The following is a 23,660-nucleotide window of genomic DNA, read 5'->3' on the forward strand; positions in this document are numbered from 1 at the left end:
AGACAACCATTCTCTTCCTCGACGTACCGTATCACTGCCTGTTCCGGCCGGGGCCGGGTCGCGGGGCAGACCTTGCTCGCCACCGACACACGCCACTGGACCGGGTCGCTGTGGCTTTGTTCTTTAGCCTAAGTCCACGCAACAGGGAGACGACGGTGGCTCGTTCACAGGACACTTAGGATGCATTTTAAGTGACGATTCAAAATCCAAACAAAGCTGGAAAAGGCTCAGCATTGGCTTCATCCAGTGGTAACATGCATGATGAGAAATTCACTCGCAACAAAACAGGAGAAGGCAAGAGCTCATACTCCTCTACCTTTTATAATCTATGTCGCGTCATTCTTCTTCGGTAAAAATCTTGGGTGCGTCAATCTTCTTCTGTGGTGAAATTCTTCTTCTTTGGTGTTGAGTGCCACCCAAATCAGTGCGGAAGAAGAAGCGCCCAGACCTCTGCATTTTTAGATCTCCCGATTTTCGGTTGGGATTGCAGCATGAATTTTGAAAGTTTTTTAAAGCTTTTTTTCCACAATGTACTGGAGCCGCGAAAGTTGAAGCCGCTAAGTGGTGAAGAATCACAGTAGATGATTTATTATTTTGATAGCGATCAGACCAGGAAATTCCAAGGGGTTCAGGTTGTTTTCTCCCACCATATCCATTAAGAATGAAACTGACTAAAATATTCATTTAGCAATTGCATTCATGATATTAGTTCCAGAACGAAATAAACAATACAAATGAGAGAATACATGGGGGCGTTGGTCTGCTTCAAGTGCCTGAGGGTGGGGGGAAGAGGTTGTCAATGTGACTGTAGCTAACGGCTCTCTACTGGCATCTGGCTAATGTGCAGGTGTTGAGTGCCACCCAAATCAGTGCGGAAGAAGAAGCGCCCAGACTTCCGCATTTTTACATCTGATTTTCGGTTGCGATTGCAGCGTGAATGTTGAAAGTTTTTTAAAGCTTTTTTCCACGATGTACTGAAGCCGCGAAAGTTGAAGCCGCTAAGTGGTGAAAAATCACAGTAGATGATTTATTATTTTGATAGTGATCAGACCAGGAAATTCCAAGGGGTTCAGGTTGTTTTCTCCCACCATATCCATTATGAATGAAACTGACTAAAATATTCATTCAGCAATTGCATACATTATATTAGTTCCAGAACGAAATAAACAACACAAATGAGAGAATACATGGGGGCAATGGTCTGGTTCAAGTGCCTGAGGGTGGGGGGAGGAGGTTGTCAATGTGACCGTAGCTAATGGCTCTCTACTGGCATCTGGCTAATGTGCATACGTGGAGCTCATTGAAAAGTCAGGGAAGAACCCCTAGGGCAAATGTGTCAAACCGATTCCGCCAAGGACCGCAGTGGGTCCTGGTCTTTGTTCCAACCGATCCAGTGCCGACATTTTAACCAATCAGGTGTCTTCTAAAATAAGTAGCACCTGACTTTAATTAACTGATTACACTTGCAAAAGGTATCCTCTTGTTGAGTTGGAATGAAAACCTGCACCCACTGACTGCGGCCCTTTGAGGACCGGTTTGACACCCCTGCCCTAGGGGGTCTCAATGGGTGCTTGGGCAAGGTCTGTCATACTAGCATGCTTCATATGGAGATGACAGTAAATTAGCTCCAATTCATGCCAAGGATATTGTCTCATTGATTTTGTACCAATGACTCCATGCAGGCGGCCCGGTGTTTGAGTGCTTTTCTCCGGATACTCCGGTTGTTGTTCAGAAAATGGATGAATGAATTTTTAGCTTTCTATTTGAACTAATGTTTCAATGTAAATGCCACATTATTTAGACATTTAGACTTTTAAATTCCCTTTTCCCCTCAGTTTTTTTTATTAATATGCAAAATATTTTAACATATTCTTCACGCTTATGCTCTCCATTGTCAAATGATTAGAAGCGCCTCACTGGGCAGACACTTCACCCAAACACTAAGTCCCAGCGGGGAATTGTCCTGGATTTGGTGTGTCTAGAAAACGCAGAATGGACGAGGTGGAGGAGAAAAGGCTGGGCACGGGGTGGGCTCTAAGTCAAGTGCATCTTTTCTTTAGTTGGCATGTCAGACTAAAAGTAATCTGCATTAATCTTAATATTTTATTTTATTATAGGTATATGTTGTCACTTTCAGTTTTCTCTGGGATGTAAGGGGAAAGAAGAGGTGTGGAAATCACGATGTTTACATTCAAAATGCATTATTATTTATATATACAGTGAAAAAAGTATTAAATCCCCAACAAATGTGTTTTCATACTAAGAAATAAATGAGCATTCTCAGATTTTTATCTAAGGCTTATTTTCACTCTGATTAAATTTATTAATTCATTTATCTTCTGAAATGCTTATCCTGATCCTCTTTTGTGGGCTGTTGGAGCCTATCCCTGCTAACTACGGGCAGCAGGCTGTCATAATTCGCCTCGGGTGCATAGTGAGACAGAAACCAAGATGGGAGAGGCAGGAAAAAGCCGAAGAAAGTGCTGGTCCATGACTTTTTTAATGACAAAATACGAATCATACAAAAATAACACAGGGACAAAATGGGAACAAAACTGGGAGGATACGCACACCGACGAATAGGCAAACACATGACTTACAAGAAGGCGACCAAACGCAACACAAGATAATACTCCCACACCAGAAATGTGAGACACAGGTGTTTAAATACACACACAACGGCCGATTACCAAATACAAGCACAAGAAAAAACATGCACATATCCACCCAAAACGTGACACAGGTGGGGGACACCCTAAATCGGTGGCCAGCCAATCGCAGGACACAAGGAGACGGGCAACCATTCACACTCATATCTGGGGGCAATTAAGAGTGTTCAAACAGCCTACCCTGCATATTTTTTTAAATGTGGGAGGAATCTGGAGTACCCGGAGAAAACACATGCAAGCTTGGGGAGAAGATGCAAAGACCACACAGTGAACACAGACTTGGGATCGAACCCTCAACCCGTGAACTGTCCGGCCGACGCCCTAACCAATTTATAATAATGATTATTATCATCATGGAAGGGCGGCCCGGCGACATGAGTGGTTAGCGCGTCGGCCTCAAAGCTGTGGGGTCCTGGGTTCAAATCTACGTCATGTCCATCTGTGTGGGGTTTGCATGTTCTCCCCGGGCCTGCGTGGGTTTCCTCCGGGTACTCCAGTTTCCTCTCACATTCCAAAAACATGCATGGTAGGCTGATTGAACACTCTAAATTGCCCCTAGGTATGAGTGTGGGCATGAAGGGTTGTTTGTCTCCTTGTGCCCTGGGATCGGCTGGCCACCCATTCTGGGTGTCCCCCACCTTGGGCCCGGAGTCAGCTGGGATAGGCTCCAGCTCCCCCCACGACCATGAGATAAGAATAGTATTTGCATTTTGTACATGACAACGCCACAATCTTGTAAGTGGCTCTTTCTACATGTTAGAGAGTAAATCTGTATAGGTATGTGTATTTTAACAGGTTTTACAGGATAAACGGTTCAGAAAATGAGATGAGATGAGATCATCATGGAAAAAATTACAGTAAATTATTTTATTATCATTTCATTGAGGGAAGTACAGGCGGCTTCACAGTTCTGCGGTTCTGGGTTCAAACCCAGGTCAGTCCTCCTGTATAGACTTTGTCTGTTCTCCCTGGACTTGCTTGGGTTAGCTCTGTGGTTACTACTCTCATTTCCTCCCACATTTCAAAAACATACATGGTAGGCTGGTTGAACACATTAAATTGCCCCTAGGTATGGGTATGAGCATGAATCATTGTCCATCTCTTTGTCCCCTGCGATTGGCTGGCCACCAATTCATGGTGTCCCCCGCGTCCTTTGTGAGGATAAGCAGTTTAGAAAATGAATGATGAATGAATGAGAGAAATATGTATTTCACCCCATAGCAAAACATAATTTAAAGCTTGGTAACTGTTCCTGTAGTTGTATTGAAGTCAATTGTTTATTTATGCTTTATGGTCCCTCTAAAAGTGCTGAACTTGATTAATTTTTTTTTTTTTATTTGATTTAAACTCACAGAATGAACATAAGGCCAGTACAGAGAGGGAAGAATCTGTGCTAAAGCGCTGCCATGTGAGTTTATTTTCAGGATTTCTCTCTTATCTCCAATCTCCTGGGAGAAGGAAGGGGGAGGGGAGTGTAAAATGGCACCTGCTACTATTTTGCTTGACCTACAGTCTGTGGCTAGACACACTAATAGTATAGGAAGGCTACTTACAGGAAGTCTTCAGTCAAAAAGACATTGGCTTTACCGCCTAAAATAAATACTTTATGGACCTGCACATTTCTCCCATTGCATTTTAGCAATACAATTGTTAGGGCCATTCCGGTACTTGAAAGGTAATCCTGTTTTTTATTTTTTTATTATTATTGTTTTTTTCAGGAAACATGGCACAATTTTTAAACAAACTCTTTATATTCGTTCTATATCATTATGTCACAAAGCAATGAAAGAGGCCATAATATAGAAGAAAACATATTTTTGATAGACTGTTGGTAATGAATGCCAATTATATGGGTTCCGTAGCGCCTTCAACGTATCAATCCAACCCTCAAAAAATATTTTATGGCTATAAAACCTCTACTGCAGCTAGAGCTGCGACACATAAAAAATAATCAATAAATCAATGCACAAAAATGAGGTAAAATCCACTTTCTAGCAGCAGTTCATGATTAAATACAAATACTGGAGCTTTTCAGACATTAAAACCAGGCCAGGGGGGCGATTTTCCCGGGAAAAGACAGCGATGAACGTCAATGGCGTACGGGCAAACATTGCCCGAAAATGGGGTAAAATCCAGCCGAAAACTGCTTTTATTGATTAAATACTAATCCTGGAGCTTTTTAGACATCAGAACCGGGCCCGGAGTATCATTTCCCCGGTAAAAAGACAGCGATGAACGTCGATACGTCCATACGTGAAATGACAAAAAAATGCACTAAAATTAGGTAAAATCCACTTCCTAGCAGCATTTATTGATTGAATACAAATACTGGAGCTTTTGAGACATTACAACCAGGCCAGGGGGGTGATTTCCTCGCGAAAAGACAGCGATGGACGTCTATATATATATATATATATATATATATATATATATATATATATATATATATATATATATATATATATATATATATATATATATACACACATATATATATATATGATTTCACAATATAATAAGTTAACGTTAGTAGTAAACGATGTTTCCGGACTTATAAAGTAAAAGCAAATGCATCGTGTTTACGTATTTACGTGTGTGTATATATATATATATATATATATATATATATATATATATATATATATATATCAGTGGCGGGCGGTGCATTTTCTGGTAGCGCCTTCAACGTATCAATCCAACCCTCAAAAACTATTTTATGGCTATAAAACCTCTACTCCAGCTACAGCTGCGACACATAAAAAATAATCAATAAATTAATGCACAAAAATGGGGTAAAATCCACTTCCTAGCAGCATTTTGTGATTAAATACAAACACTGGAGCTTAAATACAAACACTGGAGCTTTTCAGATATCAGAACTTGGCCCACAATTGAAATATTACTTAGGAATATAGCCATATTTGTAATTTTACTCACCAAAAATCCTTTTTACACAATATCCATCCTCCTTTATTTCTTCCTTCTTTCCTATCGCCCTCGAAGCTAATGATGAAAGTCGAGCCTGTCCTGTCATATTTCCGGCATAGTCCGTTTCGAAAATAGCATTAAATCAACACAACAATATACTATTTGCTTGTGGAGCTAAGTTAGCGCGCTGAAAGTGCCCCACACACCATTTTCCCGGCTGTAACAGGCTTGCTAGCTTCGGAGTTGACCGCCCTTTCTTAATGATGTCCATTTTTTTTCCTGAAAAAGTCCGTCTAGAAAATAGCGTTGTGAGCAAACAGAATCTATTTGTTTTTGCTTCTGTCGGCCATAGTGGGTGGAGTTTGCGATCTCGGCTGCCTCTGTATTGCTTTGGCCCGCCTACTAACCAATCATAGTTTGTGAAAGCAATGACATGTCCCAGCCAGCAAAATGCTAACGCCTATGAAAAATCATTGTGGGGTTGCCAACTCGAAATCTGATTGGTTAAAAGCAACAGTCTAGTTTAATGCAGCAGAGCCCGCAAGAACTGATTGTGCAGGCTTTGAGGCAGATCTGATCTGGCAACAAATAATGGCTGAAATGTGATTGGTTAAATGCTTCAATATGAAAACACACATCTGGAAGCAGTGCAACCAGGGGGAAAAGCAATTAAAGGAAGCTAACAGACCATTTGGAATAATAAGTCCGTATTGATGGACAAAATATAATATGATTCTGATATTTCTTAGGCCAGCAGAGAAGGCCTTGAAGGCCCTGACGGCCCGCCACTGATACATATATATATATATATATATATATATATATATATATATATATATATATATATATACATACATACACGTAAATACGTAAACACGATGCATTTGCTTTTACTTTATAAGTCCGAAAACATCGTTTACTACTAACGTTAACTTATTATATTGTGAAATCATCCACCCCTCCCCCCTCAAGAGAGCAGACGGTGATGGGTTGGAAAGAAAGGAAGGGCGGAAGGAAAAAGAATGGGAGGGAGCGCGACTGCTTGAGTCGTCCGAGGATGATGCACCAAGGTGAACTGGACATCGCCACTATTTTGTCGATCTTAAAGATGTCTTTTGGCTGGGTAACTGAGCGATCAACGCTTTCCTAACCGAGTGCATAATGAACGTCTCCCCATTGTTGCTGACTTAAGGAAACACCGTGGGGTCTAAGGTAAGTAAACGAAAGCCATGCACATGCCATCATTTTAGTTCTAATGTCCAAAAGCCACATTTAGCGTCAGTGAGCGTCTGTATTTTTTGGATTTACACTGGCAGAATAAATATGAAATCTGATGAGTTTGACGCTGTTAGCAGATAACAAAGACCGAAGGTAAACACCATTTGTTATTTTATTTCAGTAAACGCAGTGGCGGGCCGTGCATTTCACACCTAGGCCTTCAGTAGTGCTGTGTGTGAATCAATCCAACACTCAATAAGTATTTTATGGCTATAAAACGTTTAATGCAGCTACAGCTGCGATACATATAAAAAAGAATCAATAATAACCTAAAAAATTGAAATGTTATTTAGGAAAATAGACATTTTACTCACCAAAAATAAAGTTTATTTATACACAAAATCCATCCTCCTTTCTTTCCTCAAGAAGATTTCAATTACTCTATTGTACAGATTACACGTGCGTTTCAAGTTCTTTTCTATCGGCATCAAAGCAAATGCAGTCGAGTCTGTCCTGTTGTATTTCTGGCATAAGTTTTGATTCTGTTTCGGGCTGAAAATGTCTGTTCGACAGAAGCAGTGGACACGGGGATGGTCACTGTCAAACCCACTAATGTGTACAGCCACCCCATGCTCCCACTCAGATTTTTCTGCTGAAGGAAGTCAAGGAGATCAGTGGGAGATTTTCCTGTAAAATCATCCGTGGCATACATTACAATCAGTTCTGTTCTTAGCTAAGATGGAGAAGGCTGCATGTGGGAAAGTTTTCAGGTATTCCCGAAACTTCTGCGGGTCGAGGAGGGAGAGAAACATTAGTCGTTCGTGTTCTTGAAATCTGGTCCGCGTCTGGCAAATAATATTGTCCAGAATCCTGTCATAGAGTTGGTGGTAGTGCGCGGGAGAATCTTGCGCTTGACCTCTTCGTGCGCTTGGAGCACCCGCACTGCGTTCAGTGGCCTCGTAGATTTCCTCATATCGGCTCCTCTCATGCTCAACTGTGTCACAAAACTCCTTTACTCTTGCAAGACAAAACTGTACATCCAGTTTGTTGTTCTGTATGATTGAAAAAAGCACATTTGAATGCTCAAAAATGCCATTAAATATGTGAAGCAAAAAAACAAAATTCAAAATCATCCAGATGTGCTTTAAATGCATCAGCACACCGCACAGACTCATTCACCATTACAGATACAAACAGTCCTTTTATTTCCCTTCTGATCTCTTCCTCCATCACTTCAGCAATAGCAGTGATCAGGTTGTTTTGTATTTTGCCCGACGTGCCACAAAGCACTTTATTAGTGGACAGGTGATAATGTAAATCCGTGTTTCCCTCAACAATGAGAGAAAGAAGTTCCACATAATTTCCTTTGTTTGGGGTTGCAGCGCTTTCATTGTGTCCCCGAAATGAAAGTTTACACCAGGGGTCCCCAAACTTTTTCTTGTGAGGGCCACATAACTTTTCCCTTCTCTGATGGGGGGCCGGTGTCAGTTTGTAACAGAAAAAGTGTGACGATCGTAGGGGAGCTTAATTTTTTTTAATTGTTTTCCAGAAAGCCACACATAACCAAATAACCCTTTCCAGGTTCTTTACAGAAAAAAAGTCAGGAAACATATAATAACACTATTAATGAAATAAATAATAACTAAATAACTCTCTCTGGGTTCTTCATAGAAAAAAAGCCATGGAACATTAACTTTCTGTTGTGCCATGCACAATCTTCTCCCTTTGCTCTGAAGTTTATGCACGACACCACAACCGTCATTACAGAATCCCACGTCAACATTTTGCAGCACAGTGCTTGGTGGTGAATTTGGCAGTGGACTCGTAGCGGGGCGGTGAGACCCCTTTTTTCCAACTCCCGGTTCATGCGTCCCATTATTAGACCACAAGTTTCGGCCACCATGCTAGGAGCCCCGTCAGTCGTGATGCTAGCTAGCTTTGACCAGTCCAGGTACAACTTCTCCATGGTTTGGCACACTTTTTCAAAAATATCCTCTCCCGTTGTAGTCCCTTTGAGACTTTGGAGGGCTGCCAGATCCTCGCAAATCTCAAAGTTTGCGCTAACTCCACGAATAAAAATGAGCAGTTGCGCTGTGTCTTGCACGTCCGTGCTTTCATCCAGTGCTAATGAAAAAAAGTCAAATTATTTCGTCTTCTGCTGCAGCTGGGCATATACATTACTCCCGATTTCTTCAACGCGTCTGGTCATTGTACTCACCGACAGACTTACGGCATTAAATGCATCTTTCTTCTCGGGACACACCTCCTCCGCGACAGTATCCATACATTTCTTAACAAACTCTCCGTCAGTGAAAGGCTTACCGCTGCTTGCTATCAATTTAGCAACCCAAAAGCTGGCCCGAACGGATGCCTGGTTCTGCTGAGATAGTAGTCCACTTTTTCGCTTTGAGAGTTTGTCTGCTCGTATTTGGCCTTGCAATCTATCGTACTTGTCTTTGTGACGGGATTCATAGTGTCGGCAAAGATTGTATTCTTTGAATACCGCCACCGTCTCTTGACAAATGAGACAAACAGCCTTTTCTTTGCATTGAACAAAAAAATAATCGTTTGTCCACTCCAGGTTAAATACCCTGCATTCTGAATCAATTTTTTTCTCACCTAACTTTTTCGCCATTATTCCGTTCTCAAACAGGTTGCAGTTTTAATATGCTTGAATAGTCCGCGATGGTCCCAGGGCTCCGCCCTCACCTGCGATCGTCCAGATGTCTCGGTAACACTGCTCGTGCATGCAACGGTGGACGTGCCCGCATGCATCAAAGGGAAACACTCTCCCCGCGCGTGTCACCAAAGAAGCAATGCGAAGCCCCGCTTCACTGGGATGATTTGTGGGCTCAGCAGGGGTGCAATGAACCAAACACAAGATTAAAACGTCCCAGTCTTCAAGGCCAAAAAGGAAAAAAAATCCGATAGCGTCTCTGGTATTGTTCAGAGGGCCGGTCCAAATGTGCCGGCGGGCTGCATCCCCCCCCAAAAAAATTTCAAAAAAAAAAAAAAAAAAAAAAATCCGATAGCGTCTCTGGTATTGTTCAGAGGGCCGGTCCAAATGTGCCGGCGGGCCGTATCCGGCCCGCGGGCCGTAGTTTGGTGACCCCTGGTTTACACAGTCTATCAAACTTTTTAAGATTTCCCTATTTTTCTTTACCTTTTCGTTGTGGCGCTCCGTTTCCCTGCGCACTTGCTCGCTGAACTGTAACTCCACTCGGGTTTAACCAAAAGTTTTGGAGAGCACCGTTGCTTGTCAGTGTCCGGCAGTGCTTTGGTGTCTCGTTGCTGCTTTAGTTAAACAAGTCAAATTTTCAAATCCAGTGTTGCATCAAACACCATGTCGATCAGTGGCAAATAACAAGCACTCCCAGCAATACAATTTGCAGTGTTCTTCGGAGCCCGCGAGCCTGGGGTAGCGCTCGTAGTTAGCGAACTGAAAGTGGCGGACAAACCCCTTTTCCGGTTGTAACTGGCTTGCTAGCTTCGGAGTTGACCGCCCTTTCTTAATCATGTCCATTTTTTTCGGGAAAAGTCTGTCTGGAAAATGGCTTTGTCAGCAAATCTGCAACCAAATCCATTTGTTTTCCTCCGTTTGCCATTGTGGGTGGAGCTTGCGATCTCTGGCTGGCTCACTCTGGCTTTGGCCCGCCTACTCTATCACTGGCCAATCATAGTTAGTGAAAGCGATGAGCGCCTGCGAGAAGGCAAAGACGTATGGCTACGCCTGCGAGAAGCTTGGTGTCGCCAAATCGAATTCTGATTGGTTAAAGCAACAGTTTTATCAACGTTTGTTTTATGCAGCAGAGCCTGCAGAACTGACTGTGAAGGCCTTGAGGCAGATTTCTGACCCTGGCAACAAATAATGGCTGAAATGTGATTGGTTAAATGCTTCAAAATGAAAACACGGTACACGGTCGATTGGTTGCCGGTCTTTTGGTCACCGATCTTTTGGTCGCCGGTCTTTTGGTCGCCCGGAAGGTAAGTGATAATTACCATTTAAATCGTTGCTCAAATTCCCTAAATACAAACTGTGAATTACTATTTAGTTATACTTAATGGCCTAGTAATTATTAGGCTAAAGAAAAGCTCCAAATTTCCCAGACTTTTATTGTTTTTTGTTGGAGAACTTGCTAAGACCCTGATGGACGTAGCTTCTTAAAGGGACAACGCATGTACATACAAACTCTTATACACTCACACGTCGGCTCAGTGAAACTGCTCATGGCCGTTGTTGGCTTTTATTGATGCGTAGACTGTGTTGTTTTACCTTGTTTTGTCGCCAGTCTTTTGGTCGCCCGTTGTCGCGACCAAAAGACCGCGACCAAAAGACCGCGACCAAAAGACCGGCGACCAAAAGACCGGCGACCAATCGACCGCACACGGAAAACACACATCTGGAAGCAGTGCAACCAGGGGGAAAGCAATGAAAGGAAGCTGACAGACAATTTGGAATTATTTAATAAGTATTCATGGGCAAAATATAATTAACATCAGTCTGTGATTTAGATATTTTTTAGAACAGCAGAGAAGGCCTTGAAGGCCCTGATGGCACACCACTGAGTAAACGTGTTTTCTGTCTGGAGCGGTCCGTCTCTGGCGGATGAGTGGTTAGCGCGTCGGCCTCACAGTGGGGGACCTGGGTTCAAATCGAGGTCGGTCCACCTGTGTGGAGTTTGCAAGTTCCCCCCGGGCCTGCGTGGGTTTTCTCCAGGTACTCCGGTTTCCTCCCACATTCCAAAGACATGCGAGGTAGACTGATTGGACACTCTAAATTGCCCCTAGGTATGAGTGTGAGCGTGAATGGCTGTTTGTCTCCTTGTGCCCTGCGATTGGCTGGCCACCAATTCAGGGTGTCCCATGCCTCTGGCCCGAAGTCAGCTGGGATAGGCTGCAGCACCCCACATGACCCTAGTGAGGATAAAGTTCAGAAAATGAGACGAGTGTTTTCTGTCTAATGTGTTTCTGAACGTTATCCCAAACTTGAAAACCATTTAATGCACAAACAGACAGTGCAGGTCAATTGATATTGGACTAGGATATCTTCTATCGTGTAATTTCATCTTCACTCCATCCAGCCCTTTTGGTGTTTCAGCTAAAATGGTAAAATATTTAAGTGGATAATCTGTTATAATGGACCTTGGTTACTACTTATTTGTATATTTTTGTCAACGCACGTTTGATAACTAATTATTTTTAGCATGAATGTGTCTCAAAAGTTCACTGGCAATACTTGTAAAGCTATCACGTTGACTTCCAGCTCATTTATCCAATTTAACTTTTTCCCTTTGAGTTGCTCATAATGTCACTAATTTATGATTGAAAAAAAAATGTTTGTTAGCACCAGAAGGAACATGAAGCCAAAATACTCGATACTCTGTTAACATTCACGTAAAATATAAAAAAGTTGATTCACTTTTATTTGTAAAAATATTTCGGGTGCCTTCCTCCCACATCCCAAAAAATGCATGGTAGGCTGGTTAATCACTATAAATTGCTCCAACACCCCCGCGACCCTTGTCAGGATAAGCATTTCACAAAATGAAAGAATACATTTCATTACATTTATTATTCATTATAATATGATGCGCCTTATATATGGATTAATATTAGTCACTCATTGTATGAAATTCGGGCGGCCCGGTGGCGCAAGTGGTAAGCACGTCGGCCACACAGCTCTGGGGTCCTGGATTCAAATCCAGGTCATGTCTACCTGTGTGGAGTTTGCATATTCTTCCTGGGCCTGCGTGGGTTCTCCGGTTTCCTCCCAGATTCCAAAAACATGCATGGTAGGCTGACTGGACACTCTAAATTGCCCCTAGGTATGGGTGTGAGTGTGCATCGTTGTCCGTCTCTTTTACCTTGCGATCGGCTGCCCACCGATTCAGGGTGTGCCGCGCCTCTGGCCCGGAGTCAGCTGGGATAGGTTCCAGCACCCCCGTGACACTAATGAGGATAAAGCGATTCAGAAAATGAGATGAAATGTATGAAATTCTTTTTAGCACAGCTCCATCTAGTTGAGGTGTAACACAACTCCTAATCACAGGACATAGAACAAAATCCTCCACTACCACATTCCACCACCACTGCTACTACTACTGTGTTTTATACAATCTTATAACCGGTACAACTAATATATAAAACACATTTTAAGATAGGCCACTATTAAAGGCGCGCCTAATAATAGTGCGGAAATTACGATACAATATTGTTAGTATCTCTGTATACTCTTTTATGGCATGTTTTTGACTTTTCTTTATTTATAGGTTGTTGTTGAATGGGACAAAGGTGCCACTTGGCTTAGACGTACGCTACACTCTTGTTGCTGGAAACCTGGTTATCAGCAGACTTGAGTCTGGGAGAAACACAGGTTCCTATCTGTGAAACCGTCATCAGCAGAGCAGCTACCCTCAAATTTGGCTGTAAGTAAATTAATGACTTTCTTTTTCTGTTATGCTTTTCTTAGATTCTACAACTAAGGTCCCCAAACATTGTGAATCAACTTTTTGAACACCAAATTCAATTTTTATGCACAAAATCATGACAGTACATCTGAAAAAAAATATTCTAACAATATATTCGAGAGAAAAAGCTTGTTATTTCGTGGCCGGATGATTCGCCTAAAGACGTTTCGCCGACGGACGTTTGACAGACGGACAGGTCGCCGAATGGACGTTCCACCGAACGGTCAATCGGCCGAACGGCTGTTCGGCCGAACGGAGCTTCGGCCGAGCGGAGGTTTCGCCGGCGCGCTCGCCCCGCCCCCGGATCGTGTGTGTACAAGTTATGCAACCTCGGCCCCCGTTAGGATTTTTAATCCGGCCCGCCGAGTAGGTAAATCATATCCCTACGGTCATCGGAGGGGTTTCTCCCCGGAAACAGTGCTTTGTGGGCGGATTTTAATGACGGATGCTGAGTTTCATTATCGAGCTCCATATATTTCCCGAGTTTGAGCACTTTAAAAATCGGCGGGGGTTCCCCCCGAGCCTATCCGAGAATAGTGCGCCGTGAGCGGACTGGGTTGGACGACGCCCCGCTGAATTTCTGCAGCTCCAGAAATTTTTCAAATTTGAGCCCCACACACATTGGAGGGGTTTTTCACCGAGCACAGTGCTCTGTGGGCGGACAGGGGTGACACATGCCCCGCTGGAATCCTGAGCACCATATTTTTTTTCTAAGCGTGAGCACCACACACATCGGCGGCGTTTTTTCCCGAGCATAACCAAGGCTAGTGACACATGAGCGGATTGGGTTGGCTCATGCCCCGCTGAAATCCCGAGCTCCATAAATTTTTCAAAGTATGAGCACCACACACATCAACGGTGTGTTTCCCCAGTGCCTATCCGACATTTGATGTCGCAAATACAAATACTAGTATTTGTATTTAATCATTAAACGCTGTTTTCGGCTGGATTTGACCGAATTTGAGAGCATTTTGAGCCGTTTGGCGAATGGCTCTGTTCTTAAAATGGCCGACAAGCGACGACGTCGAGCTCCATTGCCTCACAACGCGCCTCGGACATCTAGTCTGTATACACGAAGAATATGTGAATTTCCTTTGTCTTCTTTTAAATAAAATACTAGTATAAAATACAATACTAATATTGTATATACAAATACTAGCATTTTGTATTTAATCATTAAACGCATTTTGAGCCGTTTGGCGAATGGTCGTATATATATAAACGTTTTTTTGCCTTATCGCGACATCATCGCGACATTTTACCGAGGAATTCACTTCCCTGGGCTCGGTTCTAATGTCCAAAGAGTTCCAGTATTTGTATTTGATCATTAAATGCTGTTTCAGGATGGATTTAACATGATTGCTGTCATTATATGCCGTGTACTTGTATTTAGAAATATGCCCAGCGGGGGGCAGTACATGCCCTTGTTATTGCGGGGGGGCAGTACATGCCCTTGTTATTCCTAAATGAATGTTATCTGTAACGGCCGTATATGGCCCGCGGGCCGAGGTTGAAAAACTTGTACACACACGATCCGGGGGCGGGGCGAGCGCGCCGGCGAAACCTCCGCTCGGCCGAAGCTCTGTTACAAAAATGATTCGCCTAAAGACGTTTCGCCGACGGACGTTTGACAGACGGACAGGTCGCCGAATGGACGTTCCACCGAACGGTCAATCGGCCGAACGCTTGTTATATTTGTACTTATATTTGATCCTATCAGTTGCGTATTATCGTGCTTGAAGGGTATCTCTGGTTCCTTGGTTGCCTGTCTTGTCTTTCAAGGCTGGCCTACTGAGTTTATATACTGGCTTATGACCTATGACCTCAGGCTGGAAGTGAGGTGAGTTTGGTTTGATTGGGTTTTTCTGCCCCCTGTTGGTCTGGAGGGGGTGCAGACCTATTTTCTGCATAGTTGACTTGACACATATAATGCCTTGCAGAATAGTTTTTGGAGTTGTACCGTATTTATTTGCATATAAGCCGCTTTTGTCGGACAAAAAATGATGACTGAATCAAGGGCACAGCTTATATGTGCATAAAAACACAACATGCAAAAAAACTGCAAGTTGACGGCAGCGTAACACGATGACGTCACGACAAAATGCCACTATTGCGTGCGCCGTGACATCATGACACCATGACACAAGCGAATGCCGATACGGTCATTTATTTCAAAATAGAGAAAAGATAAACAGATAAAACGCTAAACAAAATTTATTTTGACGTCTATGAATGAAATTCAAGAAAAAAGTACGGATCTTGCCTAAAACGTGAAAAAACTCGTTCCCGTCACTGCTTGCTCGGGGCACAGCCGTCTTACCTAGGGTCCCGAGCAGCCATCTTACCTAGGGCGGTGATGTCTAAACCTAGTTCAACGTGCTCTGACTGGCCAGACGCGAGTAGCCTTGATTTTGAAATGAAACAAAATTCTACTTTGATTTTTTGTTGTATTTCTTTTTCGAAAGTGACAACTATTGGAGTAATATGAACCATCGAAAGAATTGAGATATTTTGACATTAGAAGCAATATGGCTGCCACAACATCTTAAACTTCTGGTAAGAAAATTTTAATGTCTCTAATTAGATAGCATCAGTTCCTCATCAAGATAGACTTTTTTTTTCAAATTGAATAACTTACTAAGACAGGCATATTACTTATTATATTGACCCTAATAATATGCTTTTGATTCATACAGTATTTCAGAAATACCACGTTTGATGATTTTTCTTCACATTTTCCCTCCAAAGTAACACATTTGTACTCCCTATTAAAACCATAAATAGAGGTGAAAATTGAGAATCGGGGGACGGCTTAGACGTGAGTAATTGTAAAATTCTACAATTTTTAGGCAATTTTAAGGGTGCAGCTCATACGCGCAGGCGGCTTATATGCGAGTAAATACGGTATATCCGTTTTGGATCACAAGTAGATAATGGTTATACATGTATAATATGTCATTTACATATAGTATGTACACATATTTGTTTTTTGTTGTTTGATTCAGACACCTAATCTTATGTTTTTTTTCTTCATGTCCAGTCACAGGGAACACTTGTCTTTGAGATAGTAGCAGAAAAATTATACTGCTCTGAATCTCTTAGTCGGGTGGATGAAGAAGATGGAGCCCCTTTTGTCCCTGCTGGTCCTTGGCTCACTTACTTTCAAGGCTTTGGGTAATTTTGTTTAATACACACAAACTCCATTTTATCTATTTCTTTTTATGTCTGCTCATCACCGACCATTATATAAATGTCAACCTTTCTTAGAATTTCATTTTACATTGGTTGTCGATGGATGCATCCAAAAAGCTAGGTTTCAGGCCTGCTTGCAGGGAAAATACTGACATATGATCCACTATTACATCAGTCGGGCGGCCCAGTGACGCGAGTGGTTAGCGCGTCGGCCTCACAGCTCTGGGGTCTTGGGTTCAAATCCAGGTCACGTCCATCTGTGAGGGGTTTGCATGTTCTCCCCATGCCAGGGTGTCCGCGGAGTCTAGAAAAGTCTAAAAAAGTGTATAAATAGACATTTTCTATTTTAGGCCTAAAAAAGTCTAAAATACCGAGATATTTTCCACTGTAAGTCTAAAATCTCATTTGGGTCATTTAAGACCTAGTGCAAAAGTGCAAAATATCGATGTAGAATACATTTTAAAAATATTTTTCTTGCGTCTATTTATCACGCCATTCCGTTTTTTAGGTGGCTTATTGTCCTTGTAGTTCTGTTAGCGGAAATCACTGTTAGCAGAAAGCACAATAAAACTACAGACTTGAAGCGGAAGTGTGTAGGTCGTCACAGCAAATAGTTGTCGAGTAATGCAAGACAAATGGCAGTTGGACAAAATATAAGCAATGGGTAAATGCAGATTTAATGATTGCTGGCTTGAACGACAGGATTTTGCGGACTGGCTCAAACGTGTTCCTGACAATGACACTGAGGCGTACTGCACGTTGTGCAAAAGACCATTGAAGCTCGGGACCTTGGTATCCAATAAACACCAGGCCTCTCTGAAATCAGCATGTGAGTCTCGTAGAATTGCCCAGTTCTATTCGTTGGCAGACACATCCACAAATGATACTTCAAATGACATACGCGACCTAATGGGCTCGACACAAACGATGAAGGCAGATGTTTTGTGGGCACTGAACACCGTGGCGAAACACCAGTCATACAGAGCAAACGACAACATCGGGGAACTGTTCAAACAAATGTTTCCCGACTCGACGATCGCGAAAACATTCCAGTGCGGAAGAGACAATACCGCCTATATCATCCGATTTGGAGTGGCCGAGTTCGTCAAGAAGGAGGCAGAGACACAAGGGAAGAAAAGGGCTCATGCAGAGGAGCACTTACGAGACTTCAAAGTCAAAAGGGCCAGTCTGCATAAAGTCTCTAAATCAAATGCTCTGAGGAGGGCTGCTAAAGACAAACTCTCCCAGCTTAAGAATCTGGAGATCGAAATTGCTGCCAAAAGTGCAGAGCTAGGAAGCATGTAGTGCTGCACACTACATGTGTGCACACACACTATCACTCCTGGGCTCTCTCTTTTTCTGCCCATCTCAATATCTAAAATATGTATAAATGTGGTTCTTTTCAACGTTCAGCATTTTAAGTAGAGGCATTATTTTGAATTGAAAAAAAAAACCCTGAAAATGTTGCGTGTTGTAGTCTGTGTTTGTTTCAGTGACAATAAATGTCAGTTGAATGCAATCTGGGTCTGTTTTTTCTTATTTTTAATTCTTCGTGAAGGTCTTAAATTTAACCCACAATGGTCTAAAAAATGTCTAAAAAAGTCTAAAATTGCACTTGTTCCAACCTGCAGACACCCTGTCGCGCCTGCGTGGGTTTCCTCTGGGTACTCCGGTTTCCTCCCACATTCCAAAAACATGCATGGTAGGCTGATTGGACACACTAAATTGCTCCTAGGTATGGTTGTGAGTGTGCATGGTTGTCCGTCTCCTTGTGCCCTGAGATCGGCTGGCCACCGATTCAGTGTGTCCCCCGCCTCTGGCCCGGAGTCAGCTGCGATAGGCTCCAGCATCCCCCGCGGCCATGATGAGGATAAAGCGGTTCTGAAAATGAGATGAGAGATTACATCAGTCAAGTACATATTTAAAGGTGATCTTACATTGAATTACAATTTCTTCCTCTGTTCCTACTTTAGTTTAAAATGAATGTGTGTGACCTGGTTGACTTTTGTCGTCTACTGTTTATGGATTTATTGTGAACACTTTAGGTAGTCAAAATGCTCCGGAAACAAGCATATCATCACCAAAACTAATGCCTACTCTTTTCGATTCTTTAGTGATCAGGAGTAAAACGTTAGCCTGGTAAGCCAGCGTGTTACGTCTTTGGCAACGTCGAGCGTGGAAACGTAGAGTGGACCCAAATGCAGGGAAGCAGGCAATGGACGAGGAATGCTCAAACAAAACTTTAATTCCTGAATCACAAGGATTTGGTGTTAAACAACAAAATCAAACCAGTCGTTCGAAACACGGGGAAGCGAGGAATGTGGATATATAGAGCATAGAAACGTGGAAACAAAGCAGCCCATCAGACAATGACAAAACAACCATGTGGGGTTTAAATAGACAGAAAGCAGAACTGCTTGTCAATCAAACGCAACTGGTCAACGAGAGGAAAAGGGAAGCCAGGAGGGACACACGAGGCAAAAAGCAAACCTCAACCAAGCCATTCTGTAAAAAATGGTGCACATCTCGTCTTTTAAAATATAGCTAGCCTTATATCCTTCTGTAGTGGCATCAAGTGTCTTTTTCTTTTGCTGGCAAGTCAGCAAATACCTGTAAAATGCTATCACTGCAAAAAAACAGCTAAGGGTGCAATTTTACTAGTACTTTGATTCCAGATTGCTACACTCAGTAACACAAAGGGTTGTTTAATAATAGAACCCTTAAAAAATCAATGACTAAGTTGCTACATTATTAACGTTGAAGTCTTCAAAGGGAGAGAAAATGTACTAGTCCTAAAAAAAACAGGTTGAAAAGACAAATCAGTGTATTCTTCTTTTATTTCATTATTAGTCAGCGCTTATAATTATTTTGATTTTGGTTTTATAGCTAATCCCCCTAGTGACTCTAATCCTTTTTTTCTTGGAGTTAAAACTTGATGATGATTTTTTAAAAATATATATTTGCAGGTGGTGATGTGTGTGTGTCTGGTCATGATAGTGGTCCAGTCTTTGAAGAACAGCCAAGCAATTTAATTTACCCTGAAGGCCTCACTGAAGGGAAACTGGTTCTCAGCTGTCAAGCCAGGGCCAGTCCAGCTGCTTCATACAGGTAGGTAGCCTAACACAGTCACAGGTTTATGATAGTATCATGACCCATGTTCAAGCTGAGTTAATACCAGCTAATTGCAGCTGAGGGAAACATGCAATGAAACGGGCTAAAATGTTGATGATGACCCAAAGCTTGCTACAATTTTTAGTGTGACTTGAATGCTGGGGATCATTCATAATAATTTTGCCCGACCATTCCACCTCTGCTTTGAGGACTTGAAGAATGTGTTCAACCATGTTCTGTGCTCTGGGCAGTTGTGGACCTTCAAGGCCTGCAAGTTCTTCTCTGCTGGCCTAAAAAATATCTGAATCACAAACTGATGTTAATTATATTTGGTCCATGAATACTTATTAATTCCAAATTGTCTGTCAGCTTCCTTTCATTGCTTTTCCCCTGGTTGCGATGCTTCCAGGTGTGTGTACCGTGTTTTCATATCTAAGCATTTAACCAATCACATTTCAGCCATTATTTGTTGCCAGGGTCAGAAATCTACCTGGAGGCCTTCACAATCAGTTCTGGAGGCCCTGCATCATAAAATAAGTGTCGATAAAACTGTTGCTTTAACCAATCAGATTTCGAGTTGGCGACACCAAGGCCTTCTCGCAGGCGTAGGGAAACGTCAGCGTTTTGACTATGATTGGCTAGTGATAGAGTAGACTAGCCAGAGATAACAAACTATGTAGCAAGCTGCACATGCAAATATATTGTTGTGTTGATTCAATAGCAGTTTTGTCAACCCACAATGCCTGAAGCATGAGAAGAAATTGATTTGGTTGCAGATTTACTGTCCGAGCCATTTTCAAGACGGAATTTTCATGAAAAGCTGGACATCATTAATATATCGTATCTCAAATTCCTCGTATGTCGGGGCACTCGTATGTCAAGGTATTACTGTATAGTTTCATAGAATATCAATTGAACGTGAGCGGAGGAGATGAAACGTCATGTACTGTGACGCTTGCACAGGTTAACTTGGTTAAGCTTCAGCATCCCTGCAACCCTTGTGTGGTTAAGCAGTAAAAATAGTGAAGGAATGTATGCAACTTTTCATATTTCTCTCATGGCCCATTTAATTACCCATCCTTGTTTTCAGTGGGTGGATCTCGAAAAATATTTATGGGGTGGCAAGAGGGAGTTTTTAGTGATGGAAACATTGGGGCGTAAATCAACAATTTATTGATTCTGCGGCAATGGTGTGATAGTTTGCTTATTTTAAAAAGCTGTTATTTGATTCCGTAAACTTTGATTTAAAATTGTACTGCACTTTAACACAATTAGTTCTAACCTGTCTAAAGTATTAGTAAATATAACGCAGTTTTGAGATGTACACTCATACCTCTACTTACGAATGCCTCTGGGTGCGAAATTTCCAGGTTATGAAAGCTTTTTATATTCAAATGAGTGCCTCGAGATAAGAAAAATATCCAAGTTACGAAAACTCCCCAAAAATACTCATTCCTTATCCGTTATTTTATTTTGAAAATATTGTCGCGGATACATTGATTCTCACTTTATAACATCCATATACCATACTGGGCTCTCATTGGCTGTCTCACAACATCCACTATCCATGTTTCAAGATTCTCTCTTATGCACCTGTACTTTTGACCACTGTTCGTTTTCACTGAGTTCTGACGGTGTTTTTTGTCACGTTTTTCGAGTGTGGATGAAGCAGCTTCTTTTTTATCATCATGCCTCCCAAAAAAATGACGAGTGCAAAAGAAAAGAAGCGCGCCCTGTTATCGAAAGAAGAAAAATTGAAGGTGTTGAAAAAATATGGAAGTGACATGCAAGGTAATATGGGCTAAACGCATTCACAATTGCGACAATATTGAAACAGAAGGAAGCATTTAAAGCTGCGAATCCTTCCCCTGGCCTCTCTGTGATTTCGAAAAGGATATCATCACTTAACAAGATGGAGACACTTTTACTTCTGTGTATGCAGAGAAAAAGAAATAGCTGGAGATACATTTACGGAATCATTTCTGCAAAAGCAGCGGACATTTTTCGCGACCTGATGATGGAGGGTGGGGGTGAGGGTTCTTTGGAACACAAACCATACCCTGACTTCAAAGCATCGCGTGGCTGGTTTGAAAAATTTAAGAAAAGGAGGGTAATCCACTTAGTCGTGCGGAATGGTGAGGCAGTGAGTGCTGACAATAAGGCGGCAGAAGGATTTATAAAAACATTCGAACAACTTGTGAAGGATAACTACGTTTTACAGAAAGTTTTTAATTGTGACGAGACTGGGCTCTTCTAGAAGATGATACCCCGTCGCACATTCATCACAGCTGAGGAGAAGAAAATGCCGGGACACAAGACCATGAGAGACCGGCTTACACTTGCTCTCTGTAGTAATGCGAGTGGAGATTGTAAGATTAAGCCCCTACTAGTGTACCACTCGGAAACCCCCCGAGCCTTCAAAGCTTGCAAAGAACTGAAGGAGAAATTTTACGTCATGTGGAGGTGCAATGCCAAGGCCTGGGTGACTCGACAATTTTTTGTTGAGTGGGTGAACTAAGCGTTTGGTCCTGTCGTAACGACATCTTTAAAAAAGAAAAACCTCCCCCTGTCGACTGATTCTCGATAATGCCCCCACACACCCATCCCACCTAGAAGAGGAAATCTTGGAGGAGATCTCCTTTATAAAGGAGCTGTACCATCCTCCGAACACCTCTCCTCTCCTCCAGCCCATGGACCAGCAGGTCATTTCAACTTTTAAGAAACTTTACACGAAATTTCTTTTCAAAAGGTGTTTTGAGATCACGGATAACACCCACCTTACCCTTCGAGATTTTTGGAAGCACAGCTTAGACATTGTTGTACGAGTCGTACGGTGTTTGTAAGGTTTTTTTGGGGTTTGTAAGGGGAATCAATAATCATTTATAAGGGCAGTTATCAGCAGAGGTTGACAGCTATGTGCAGCTTTTATTGTCATTATGTGAGATAGAATGAGAGGGATGAAATAAGAGCCCAGTAGAGGGTACTAAAGTGAGAATCAATACATCCGCGACAATATTTTCAAAATAAAATAACGGATAAGGAATGCATTTAGTTTTTCAGGGATTTCGTACCTTGGATCTTTTTTGTATCTCGAGTTACTTTTCATATAAAAAAATTCGTACATAAAGGCATTCGTAAGTAGAGGTATGACTGCTACTACCACATACCACCACCACTGCTACTGCTACTACTACTGCGTCTTATATTCCATTACAGCTAATATAAGAAACAAATTTCAAGATAGGCTATTCATTGAAGGTGCGCCTAACAATGAGTCTTATAGTTCAGAACATACGGTGCAATATTGTATCTCCATATACTTTTTTATGTCATTTTTTAACTTTTTCTTTAATTATAGGTGGTTGTTGAATGGGACGGAGGTGCCACTAGGCTTAGACCTTCGCTACACTCTGGTTGCTGGAAACCTGGTCATCAGCAAACCAGAGTCTGGTAGAGACACAGGTTCCTATCAGTGTTTAGCCATCAACCGCTGTGGAACTATCATCAGCAGAGCAGCTAACCTCAAGTTTGGCTGTAAGTAAATTAAGGACTTTTCTGTTACGCTTTCTTTATATTCAAATACAGGGGTGGCCAACTCCGGTCCTCGAGAGCCGCTATCTGGTCTTTTTTCCAGATCTCTCCTCTACCACACCTGAATCAAATGATCAGCAAGCTGTCCAGAAGCTTGATGCCGATCCCGATTATTTAATTCAGATGTGTTGGTGGAGGGAGATATGGAAAACATACCGGATAGTGGCTCTTGACAACCGGAGTTGGCCACCCCTGTTCTACAACTAAGATACCCAAACAATGTGTTACATCTTTGGGGAGACGTCGAGGCAAGGTTACGCGGAATAGGACCCAATCGCGGGGAAGCAGGCGAGGACGAGGGAAGTAGTGCTCATAATCAGAAACTTTAATAACTTAGGCAGGATCTTAGAAAATAACAAAGACTTAGAAATCAAATAACAAAACCAAACAGGACTAGGGAAAAGACGAGGAATCGAGGAACGAGGTGACGCAGACACATGGCAAGGGAAATAAGGCAGACGATGCCACAAATGACATAATAATC

The 23,660-nt window shown here is 42.2% G+C and overlaps 1 protein-coding gene across 1 annotated transcript in view; it reads left to right on the top strand.

The window, feature by feature from the left end:
* Positions 1–6,577: 6,577 nt before the first annotated feature.
* cntn2 (contactin 2) overlaps positions 6,578–23,660 on the top strand; it is a 78,008-nt gene continuing 60,925 nt past the window's right edge. Inside the window, exons 1-5 of the mRNA XM_077602137.1 lie at positions 6,578–6,809; positions 13,085–13,240; positions 16,323–16,456; positions 19,441–19,582; positions 22,944–23,119. Coding sequence (XP_077458263.1) covers positions 16,393–16,456; positions 19,441–19,582; positions 22,944–23,119 — 382 coding nt within the window. The 5' untranslated portion in view covers positions 6,578–6,809; positions 13,085–13,240; positions 16,323–16,392. The remainder of the gene's footprint in view (positions 6,810–13,084; positions 13,241–16,322; positions 16,457–19,440; positions 19,583–22,943; positions 23,120–23,660) is intronic.

The sequence above is a fragment of the Stigmatopora argus genome, chromosome 6, assembly GCF_051989625.1.
Source record: "Stigmatopora argus isolate UIUO_Sarg chromosome 6, RoL_Sarg_1.0, whole genome shotgun sequence".
NCBI lineage: Eukaryota > Metazoa > Chordata > Actinopteri > Syngnathiformes > Syngnathidae > Stigmatopora > Stigmatopora argus.